The following is an 11,554-nucleotide window of genomic DNA, read 5'->3' on the forward strand; positions in this document are numbered from 1 at the left end:
AGGACTTTATTCCTTGAAACACAGAATGTAGGGTGACCTTATTGGAGTGTATAAAATCATGAGGGACACAGATAGGATGAATGCATATTGTCTTTTCCCAAGGCTGGGGAACTGAAAACTAGTGGGCATAGATTTAAGGTGAGAGGTGACGTATTTAAGAAGGACCCAAGGGGCAACTCCTTCAGTGGTGCATATATGGAATGGGCTGTCGGAGAAAGTGGCTGAGGTAAGTACAACAGCAACATTTAAAAAACATTTGGATAGGTACATGGATAAAAAGGGTTTAGCGAAATATGGACTAAATGTGGGCAATTGGAACTAGCTGAATGGGCACTATGGTCAACATGGACCAGTTTGGCCAATATTGTATTACTCCGACTCTCTCTGACACTGCCATAGGCAGTTATGCTACTAAATAGGTACTGCTCACTTAAACAAAGCTGAGATTTCAACTATCCTTTTAATTATCAATATTAATCACTATTTTCATCTGCAATATTTCAAAACCATTTAACAGACAAACGAACACAAGGAATAAGTACTTAAACAGCATGCTCTGCAATTTGTCAGTATCAATAGACAATAAATGTTGAGAGAGATCTGGAGCTGATGCAATCCTGTTATTCCAGCCAAAATAGCTCAGATAGGACAGCATTAAACTGAAGATCTAAAGGTTCCTGCTTCAATCCTGGGTAGCAAAATAAGCATATTCCTTCCATTTCAGTATTCATCGGGCCCTCTTGTGGCAGAGTGGCAGTGCTCCTACCCATGCACTAGAAGCCCAGGTTCAAGTCCCACCTATTCCAGAGGTGGGAGATAGCAAATCTGAACAGGTTTAGAAAAAAAAGTATTTTAATCAAAGAAAGACAACAATTTGCAATTGAAGGGTATTTCTTAAACAGGGATACCTCTCAAAAGAACGAAATGAATGTTAAATGTGAAGCATAAAAATTTAAAACTGTGCAGAGGGAACTGAATGACAATTAAAGAAAAAAAACAAAAAGAAATAAGTGTTTTAGGTATTTTTCCCAAAAGCAGACAGGATGGAGAAGGTGGGAGCATATGGCTGAATGAAGTGCCACTCAAGAGTCCAAAAAAAGGCTAACTTCAGCAAGAAACTACATCGGAAGGGTGCAGAAAGCAGACAAGTATGTGAAAATCCAACGAAGATTTGAGTCAACTCCCTACAACACATGAACCACTGGAATTTAGAGCAGTTGAATGATGGCAAGGCAAGTGAGGACATGACTTGCAAATTTTAAAATAATTTTATGGCTGTGAAGGATGTGGAAAGGGTGTGGGGTAGAAGTCAGAATGTGAAAATAAAAAAAACTTCAGAGGTGGAATGAGTTACAGCCTTAAAACAGAAGCAGAAACTAAAAATGTCATCTCCTGTTTTGACAGTGTTAAGCAAGAGAAAGTTTGTACTATTTCTTTCAATCACTATCTTCAACCTGATGTTTTATGAATATTGAAAGAAAGTGTTAAAGTGTTTTTTTTATGACAAAACAAAATCATTTAATATACAGCACAGAAGGAAACCATTTGGCATGTCCTGCCTGAACTAACCCTTCAAAACAGCAAATCTCACATTCTTGCTGTTTCATCCAAAGCCCTGCTAAACATTTCGCCTTCAAGTTAGTACGTGGCTCAGATCTCGAAACTGCCTTCCTGCGGTCTGTTCAATTTTGAAATAACTTCCTTTTTTGGGTTCTTCCCCATCTCAGTGCTCCTGAATTGACATGGGCACCAACTCTGTCACAACTCACTGGAGTGATGCACTGGAAATCGAGCCCCACTATTTCCAAGACATCACAAGAGACTTATTTAACCCACATAAACTCAAAGTTTAAGAAAACAAAATCAGGTTTCTGTACTTAAGAAAATAACTGTTCTACACAGAATAAATAGTCTTCAACCAATGGTAATTAGGAAATAGGAATAGCTACAATTCGAACTTAACCCCATCACAAACAAAGATGAGAAAACATAGATTATAAGTGTGGAAACAGAAAAATTATTAAAGGAAGCAGTTCAATAAGACCAATCCAGACCATAAGGCTTGATGAGTTGCTGCCCCCACCTCTTCTTTTCAACTCCTTTTAGTTCTTTGCTGTTGATACAAGGCTACCTGCACACTGATGTTCTCTTGGGGATGAGGCTTTCTGGTACCTCCACACAAGAAATTTTATGATGCTTTCTCTTCACAGACTAGATTGGCTTCTGAATTGGCAATCAAGGTTTGCATGGGGTACATTTGTTACCCACCTTTAGTTGCTAGGCCACTTCAGAAAGTGCGAGTGAACAATATTGACACGGATCTTGAGTTGCATGCAGGCTAGACCAGGTAAAGGTCGCATATTTCCTTTTCTAAAGGACATTGTTGCAAAAAGACATACAATGGTTACCATTACTGAGACTTGCCTCTTTTTTTTTGAATTTCCAAATATATTAATTGCCACACTCAGATTTTAACTTATTTAGCCTGGGCCCCTGAATTTCTGGTCCAGTGACATTTCCACAAATTCACCATCTCTTCTCCTATAGGTGCAGATCTATGCTGCAGAAAACTACCCAGCCTTTTACTTGCTCCTATCTTTTCATATCAGTGTGTAATTTGCACTCTAATCTCAATAAGCAAAAGTGACTTAAAGCAAAGACAATTCCTGCAGAAATGCTTGTCCACAAACTCCAGACTGGCACAGTGCCATTCCTACAAGGCATGTGTTTTTGAAAGGAGACAATGAAGAAAGCTGTAGATAAAGAGTTTGATTAATTTGTGCCAAGTTGTAATGAAGATTCAAAACACTAAGACCGCTGATATAAAAAGGCAGTAAAAGGATACAGTTTGTTTGTAATTGTTGGGGAATGGTAGAAAGTGTTGGAAAGTTTATCAGGCTGTTAATCAATGTCGACAACGAGTCTGAGTGGGATTTGAAGTCAGTGATTCTGGTTCAGACGCAGGAATGCTTCCCAACGTGCCACAACACTGCCAGGGGTAAGACTATTCCTTCAGAATGAACATAGATTTTAAAAAAAGGCACAAGTGTTCAAGATAAGAGAAGCAGTCTGGAAGGAAGTTATTTCCTTGCATTGGCTTGCAGAATATGTCTACTTGAATGTACAAGGAGCTGGCTCTTTGCAGCTGCCAAGCTGACAGAAAAATCAAATTTAGTAGCACCAGTTCCAACAACAATAGATAGCATTTTTAAAGTTACAATGCATCCCAAGATGCTCCATAGAAAGTGCAAGGAAATAAAAATTGATATCAAGTTGTGCAAAAAGAAATTGGGAATGGACAACCCACTCGTTTTTATATAATTTGATCAGTTTACAGTCTGGAGAGAATAACAGACAGCAAGAGCCTCAAAAATAAAAAAAAACTCAAACTAATCAAACTGCTTAAATCACAAAAATGAAGTCCAATAGGTTGGTTTATTACAAGTTTCTCTAAGTTTAACATTGCAATCACCCCATGTTCTCAAATGTCAAGCAGAGTATTACTCTGAAGCAGGCTCAATTAGTTCTATGTTCAGTGCGACAGTGTCCTCCTACCTTCCAACCTCCATAAACTTCAATTAATCAATTACTTGCTGCGTTTCAGATCCTACACAAAAGGTCCACTCCTTCACGGATACGAATCTTGCTTGTTCAACACCTTAAATTTTCACTTTCATAGTTCTTTATGGAGAAGAGTGAAGCCATTTACCTGCCAAACAACCCTATACCAAATTACTTATTCCTGTGATTCCAGACTCCACACCTTCATTTGTTCCATGCATCTGTGGTGGCCATGCCCTCTCTAAAATCTTCCTGCCTCTTTTAAACTCACGTTCACTTCTACCAAGAAATATTTTGTAACAGCCTCAAAATATTTTCTTCCTTGGCTCAATGTCCAGTTTTCAAATAAGTCTTTGTTTCTCTATCTTAGCGTTAAAAAGTAATTTAATTGTACAGTCCATTTCCAGCTGCTTCAACCAATGTTTCACAATGTTCAGCACCAGTTGGAACAGCTCAGATAATGGGCCTGGATGCAGGAAGATACGGATAACCTTCATGCTGTGGTAGATAAGTGGCGAGTAACATGCATGACACACAAGTGCCAAGCAACGATAAGCATGTGTCTAGCCCTGCTTGACCTTCAATGGCATTACTATCGTTGAACCGTCCACCAATGTATTGGGAGTCAGCAGTGACTAAAACCTAACTCACCCAATTGTATTAAATCTGTAGATACAAGAACATGTCAGATCTGGGAATTATTTGCTGAGTAACTCACCTCTCAACTCCCCAGAGTCTATCCACCATCGGCAAGGCACAAGTCAAGAGTGTGTTAAATCCCTCCCACTTGCCTGAATGAGGGCAGCAACAACAATCAAGGTGGTTAACACTCCTAGAATAAGAAGTAGCCCATCACCTCATTCATCAACTTAATTCATTCCTCCGGCAGCACTCTGGCTTGAGGGAGTATTTTCTATAATGATGCAGCATTAATTACAACTTCTTACCAATGCTCCTTTGACAGTATCTACCAAATCTGTCCCTAGCATCATGTCAAGAACAAGGGCAGCAGATACATGGAATCACCACCAGCTCCAAAGCTTCCCACCAAGTCACCCATCATTCTGCTTTGGAACTTTACTGTCACTAAAATACAAGAATTCCTTTGAGGACTGGAGAATATCAACACATCGTAGCAGTTCAAGTGACAGCTCACCACCAATGCTCTCTCTGGGATGCACAACCGTGTAGCAATGCAGAAGTCAAATAAATTGTGCACAAGTCAACTCCTTTAGGTTTAACTTGCATGGCTGTGCAAACAAAGGATTGAAGGTTATCAAAATAAAGCGAACAGGCACTGCACAACAACAACAAAAAGGGACATCATCACCATCTACTCAAAGGCCATTTGGAATGCCACTGTATAACTCTTAACTGCACGATGTATAAAACAACAAAATTGTTTCTATGTACTAACCTCATGCTCATCATATACTCACTAAATGCTGTAGTGATAACCGTACAATTATTAACACAGTGTAAACAGTACAGACAGAATGTGATCCACATCGAGATTAGGAACAAGTTTAAAAAACTAGAGGACACTTAACTCGAAATTCTCAGCATATTGAGCAACAACATATTTATGTAGCACCTTTAACCTGATATAATGTTTCTGCAAAGCATCTTAGAATGTTCTGAAACAAAAGTATTACACCAAAGCACAAAAAAGTAGATTTTGTTAAAGGACCCAAAAAAGGAACGTTTTGAGGACATCGGACAGAGAGAGACAGACAGAGAGACAGACAGACAGAGAGACAGACAGAGAGACAGACAGAGAGACAGACAGAGAGACAGACAGAGAGACAGACAGAGAGACAGACAGAGAGACAGACAGAGAGACAGACAGGTGTATGAAAGGGTTTACAAAAACTTTGGGCCTAGGCAACTGAAGGTGCAACTACCACAGAGCACTTAAAATTGAGAGTGATGATACCATAATCATAAGTGCTCACATTTCCAAGGGTGTGGTGTTAGACGTGAACAAAAGCCACGGTGGAATTTTTTAAAAAAGCAAATACTAGAATCGTGCATTCAAGAATAATAAGTGTCACATTCTCAAGTGACTTTCCTAATCTTGGTTCAAGAAATCAGTGCCAAGCATAAATACCAGCCACACTCAATTACTAAACAAAAACTTATCCTGGTTTTAGAACATTATCAACTAGGGTAGGATTAAGCACTGAGACTAGATTTTCTGAATGACTGTCATTTTAAAAGATCTGGGCCCAGCCCCAAACTGCGAACACTATTCTGTCTACCTGCAACTTCACATTCAAGGAACTACGAACCTGCACTCCAAGGTCTCTTTGTTGACTAACAACTCCCCAGGACCTTACTATTGAGTGTATAAATCCTGCCCTGTCTCCCATCCGAGAAAATGCTGACGACAGTACTCACTTTTCAAAAATGGCAATGAGCTTCTTTCGGTTTCTGACGGGCTCGGAGTCCGCCTCAAACTCATCCATCTCCTTGCCCAGGAAGACCTCCTGGTGGAAATCCTTGTTCAGGACACCCCCCTTCTCCAGTTTAAGCCCGCTCAGGTGGTTCGGGGGCTGGATCTCGTTGTCGTCCAGCTTGGCGCCCGACTTCTCCCGCTTGACGGCTGAGTTGTTGGTCGGCCGAGCGTAGACATCGACCATCAGAAAGATACAGAAGCCGCTCAGGTAAAGGCTGGCGACGCCGCACAGCACCGACTTCCCCGAGGCCATGGTCCGAGCCACCGGGCCCGAAAACCCAAAACCCTCCCCGCGCTGATCCACCGACTGCGTCAGCCTCGGGTGCCTGTCACATCCCCCTCCTCACCTTCCCCTACAGCCGGGAGGTGATATCTTCCTGTCACCCACCGGGGTGGAGAAGGGGCTACCGTGAGAGGCTGTTACGGCGTTCTCTACAGCCGGAAACCACAATGGACCTCACTCACGGCAGCGGAGCATCGAACCTGCAATCCGCAAGCCACAAAAAAAACCCGGCTCCAGCCCAAGAAGGAGGAAGCACTGGTCCCGATCGACAATGCCCTCTCCGACTCCCCCTAGCCTGGAGGACTGACTTTACACGCTTGCATCTATGCCACACTTCGGTTGGAGGAGGATGCACCAACAAGATATCAGCGAAGCTGGATGAACACAGCAGGCCCAGCAGCATCTAGGGAGCGCAAAAGCTGACGTTTCGGGCCTAGACGGAGGATGAAGGGTCTAGGCCCGAAACGTCAGCTTTTGTGCTCCCTAGATACTGCTTGGCCTGCTGTGTTCATCCAGCTTCACACTTTGTTATCTTGGATTCTCCAGCATCTGCAGTTCCCATTATCACTGCACCAACAAGAGTTCGCTTCATTTATCGCCCTTAGTGCTAAAACCCTCCAAGTATTTTAACTCACTTATTCGTGGGATGTGGAATGTCGCTGGCTAGGGTATGGTAGAATGACTAGACTCAAAATGTTAACTTTGCTTTCTCTCTACAGATACTGCCAGACTGGTTGAGTTTTTTCCAGCAATTTCTGTTTTTGTTTCAGATCTCCGGATTCCCCCTTTTTTTTGCATTATTTTAGAGGAACATTTTATTGCCTATCCCTTCACTCTTGGACAAAGTGGTGGCCAGCAGTGTTCTTTAGAAACTCCGAGGGTTGTTAAGATCACACTCAATGCTGTTAGTGACTTGCGGAATTTTAACACAGCACAGGGTAAGAACGGCAATATAGTTCCCATGTCTGACTGGTGTGTGGCTGATGCTCCCATTGCTCGTGGGATTCCTTAATTTGTTATGGTTCCAGATAGCATGCCCCGAATTGTTGAGCGTCTGGGTGACGTGAGATGAGATGAACTGGCTCCCTTTATTCACCTGCATCCACTTTTCCATTGTTTAGTTATAACAAGGTCACTTTAAAAATGGATCCCTTTCCTGGTGAATACCCTTCTCTCAGACCCAAATGAACTCATGCTTCAAAAGGTGCAAACTAAACTAGGCTTTCTTGAGTCAAAGAGCAAATTTATTAATTACCAACAACTAGTAAAGCAATACACATGCATACAGATTAGAAATAAGGGATAATCCCAAAATGATGCAAGTTTAAAAAGAATCATTTTGGAAAGGCAAATCAGGGCTGGACTTATACACTTAATGGTAAGGTTCTGGGGAGTGTTGCTGAACAAAGAGTGCAACTTCATAGTTCCTTGAAAGTGGAGTCACAGGTAGATCGGATAGTGAAGGTGGTGTTTGGTATGCTTGCTTTTTTTTGGTCAGTGCATTGCGTATAGAAGTTGTGAGGTCATGTTGCAGCTATACAGGACATTGGCTCGGCCATTTTTTTGGGAATACTCTTTGCAATTCTGGTCTCCCTGCTAATAGCAAGGATGTTGCAAAACTAGAAAGGGTTCATAAAGATTTGCAAGGACATTGCTAGGATTGGATGGTTTGAGCAACATGGAGAAGCTGAATAGGTTAGGACTATTTTCCCTGGAGTGTCAGAAGCAGAGGTGTGATACTATAGAAATTTGTAAAATCATGAGGGGTATAGATAAGGTAAATAGCCAAGGTCTTTTCCACAGGGCATAGGAATAAGGTGAGAGGGGAAAGATTCAAAAGGGACCCAAGGTGCAACATTTTCACACAAAGCGTGGTGCATGTACAAAATGAGCTGCCAGAGGAAGTGGAGGAGGCTGGTACAATTACAACATTTAAAAGGCAACTGGATAGCTATATGAATAGGAAAGGTTTAGAACGATATTGGCAAAATACTGGAAAATGGTACAAGATTTATTTAGGATCTGGTCAGCATAGATGAATTGGACCAGAGTCTGTTTGTGATATACACCTCTATCACTCTTAATGGGAGTCAGATTCTGAGTTATTGACAGAATTGAAGAAGATGGCACAGGAGTAGAGCTCCTGAACAGGAGCTCATTGCTCCGATCACTTTTCTTTCTTTTCTTCTCTTTTTCTCCCCCCCCCCCCCCGCCGTATATCTTTTCTTACCTCTAGTCCTGAGCTCGGTCAGCGTTAGCAGCGAGAGCCCACCGCAGACCCTGAACAGGCCAGGTAAGCAGACCTTGATAGGTACCAGGCAGACATTGATTGGGCCCAGTGTTGACCCTGAATGAGTCCTTACCTTTCCAGGGTGAGCACAGGACCTGGCATCAGAATCGGTGGTGGTTACATCACCAGAGGCAGGCTTATGGGTGAGACATTGCACCTGAGGATCAGCAACCTTGTCACTGCTTGGGTCTCATGCTGGCAGTGATGAAGCAGCAGCAGATGGGCATCACAGCGCCATTGGAGGTAGGCCCAGCACCAAGACAGGTGATTCCGATGTTGTTTGGGCTTGCACTTTAATCCTTACTAATTTATTCAAAATGATGCCAGATAACGGTGACAAATGAAAACTTTTCACTGTCATATTGAACAAAAAGTAACTGTATTAGTTCAGTCATTTTTTAAAAAATAGAGATTGAAGGGATGCACATGTTGAAGGGCATAACAATTTTCCCAACTCATAAGGGAGGTTCATTGTCCCCTCCTCGACCCCACTAGCAGAAATAAGGCACTGGAGTCAACATCTGTAAAAACAGTAGATACTTAGATCATTTCAGGGGTTGACACACCACCTAACCTGTTGAGGCAGCTATGACACACCAAAATGACTAATACTAACCCATTAGATTTGCTGTTGTAATGTATTTTTCTTCCAGATCACAAACCTGATCATTGGAGGCACTCTAATTGCACTGTTCTGTCCTTTTACTACCTGTCTTTTACCTAAATTACCTCACCACTTAAATGTCCTGAATTGTAGTGATTTGCAACAGGGTATCCTAATGATGGGCTTTTTGCCTTCAGCCTTCTTTACATGAGATGGCAATGTTTGTTATCCCTCATAACACAAGACTACATAGGGCTAATGTGTTATTGAAACAATCACTGAGATGTTTGTTACAGCAGACTATACAGATATTGCATTCATGGGCACATCCATATCTGGGCAAACATCAAGTTATTTGGTAACAAAAAGCTGTATGCTTTCATTGGTGTGCCACACTTCAAGTGGCCTGTTCTAAGATGGAGTCTGTGATATGAAGTGTCAGGTGACATCAAACATCTAATAAGAAATTCTGACTCTACATGCTTCCCTCCCATTTTTTAAATATGCACATAAAGAAATAGGAGCAGGACTACGCCATATACCTCCAAAGATTTCTTATTCATGTACTTAAAGTAACTGAAGAAATCTAGAAGTAAATCTGGAAATAAGCCTGCAATCTCAGGAGCAGTGCTCCTCAATCTGCCATCTAGCAGAGCAGATTAAACTGAACATTGAAATTAGAATTGTGTCATTTTCAATATTAATCTCCTGGAAGCAGAGAATTTTATGGAAGTTGTTTTCACACCCAAGCAGGTTGATGATTTGCTGCGTAATGCAGATAAGTAGACAGTAATTCAAACCTTGGAAATGTCCATTATTTGTATCAATGCCATTACTAGTTGGATTATACTTGCACTGTATGTTTAAAAATCTTTGAATTGGTATTATAACAGATGGTTTAGTTTATCCTGTTTTATGCTCATTTCTTTGACTAATAAACTTCTTTTCATCGTTAAAGTAAAAATCTGCAGCATTGTGTGCCTATGTTCAGCAAGGGACCACTTCATGAAAACAAAAACAAATCACAGCATGATCCACCAAGCCAGGGTTCTGTCAGAGATATGACTTGTTTACTTGTAACATCAACTGGTATCGTAGCATCAATCTCTCATTGATTATACAGGATAGATGGAGAAGTTCTATTTCTCCAAACCAATACAGGAAAAAATTTGTGGAAGATAAGTCATTGATAACCAAATAAAAATGATGGGGAACAGAAGTGAATTTATTTGGGCTTCTCACCTGCATGGTCACCATGGGATACATTTTAATAACTGCATGCAATAAAATGATGTTTTAATATCAAGGAGGCAAGCCAAATGAATTAGGATTGCAACCACATCATAGTTTGCAAACTCCTTACCTAGTAGGTATTTTCCCATAATCAATCCAGCAAAGTGTGGCAAATTTAGGTGATTCTGCACAAGTGAATCCATGGTTGAAACCAGTATGACAGCTAAAGGGAAAAGTGATCACAAACTCTCCAGCCTCCCGTGCTTTAATATAAGCAGCTTCTGGTACACCCACCTCTGCCACACTGCAAGTTCAATTGACAATTTAGATTGTGCAATTCCTTGCACAGATAACCATTCAGGATTATCCAACAAATGTTGTCCAATTGCAGATTCATCTCAAATGTAACAGCCATTCACTCATTGTTCAGGGGTGCTACCCTGAGAAATTAAAGTCAATCTGTATGGTTCAAAATTTAAATAAAGCAATCAGCATTAATGGATGCATTATGTTAACACTTCTAGCCCCAGAGTCTACATTCCAAACGATCAACATTCTCCGTACATACAAAATAAATATTGCTTTTCCTTTGAACTGGTATTCTTGCATGTCATCTCTGGCGTGAGACAAAAAGCAGTTCTCATTTTAGAGAAGGAGGCTAAGAGGGGATTTAATAGAGACCTTACAAGATGATCAGAGAATTAGATAGGGCGGACAGTGAGAGTCTTTTTCCGAGGATGATGACTTTAGCTTGTACAAGGGGGCATGGCTACAAATTGAAGGGTGATAGATTTAAGACAGATGTCAGAGGCAGGTTCTTTACTCAGAGTGGTAAGGGCGTGGAACGCCCTGCCTGTCAAGGTAGTTAACTCAGCCACATTAGGGGCATTTAAACAGTCCTTAGATAAGCATATGGATAATGATGGGATAGTGTAGGGGGAGGGGCTTAGATTAGTTCACAGTTCGGCGCAACATTGAGGGCCAAAGGGCCTGTTCTGCACTGTATTGTTCTATGTTCTAAGCAGATACCAAAATGTGTATTCTTCTTAGCAAGACTATATATCAGTAAAAGCAGGCCTGGGTATGGACAAGTGCAATCATATTTGCCTTTGTTGTACTTTTCAG

At 41.3% G+C, this 11,554-nt stretch overlaps 1 protein-coding gene across 2 annotated transcripts in view; it reads right to left on the bottom strand.

Annotated features, from left to right (window-relative positions):
• sdf4 (stromal cell derived factor 4) overlaps positions 1 to 6,557 on the bottom strand; it is a 61,818-nt gene extending 55,261 nt beyond the window's left edge. For both annotated transcript variants that reach the window (XR_007250483.2, XM_048561345.2), the window contains exon 1: positions 5,962 to 6,557. Coding sequence is in view for 1 of the 2 variants with exons in the window: in XM_048561345.2 (XP_048417302.1) it covers positions 5,962 to 6,272 (311 nt within the window). In the remaining variant the exon portion in view is untranslated. The remainder of the gene's footprint in view (positions 1 to 5,961) is intronic.
• Between the last annotated feature and the right edge of the window lie 4,997 nt (positions 6,558 to 11,554).

Source organism: Stegostoma tigrinum, chromosome 28, assembly GCF_030684315.1.
Source record: "Stegostoma tigrinum isolate sSteTig4 chromosome 28, sSteTig4.hap1, whole genome shotgun sequence".
In the NCBI taxonomy this organism is placed as follows: Eukaryota; Metazoa; Chordata; class Chondrichthyes; order Orectolobiformes; family Stegostomatidae; genus Stegostoma; species Stegostoma tigrinum.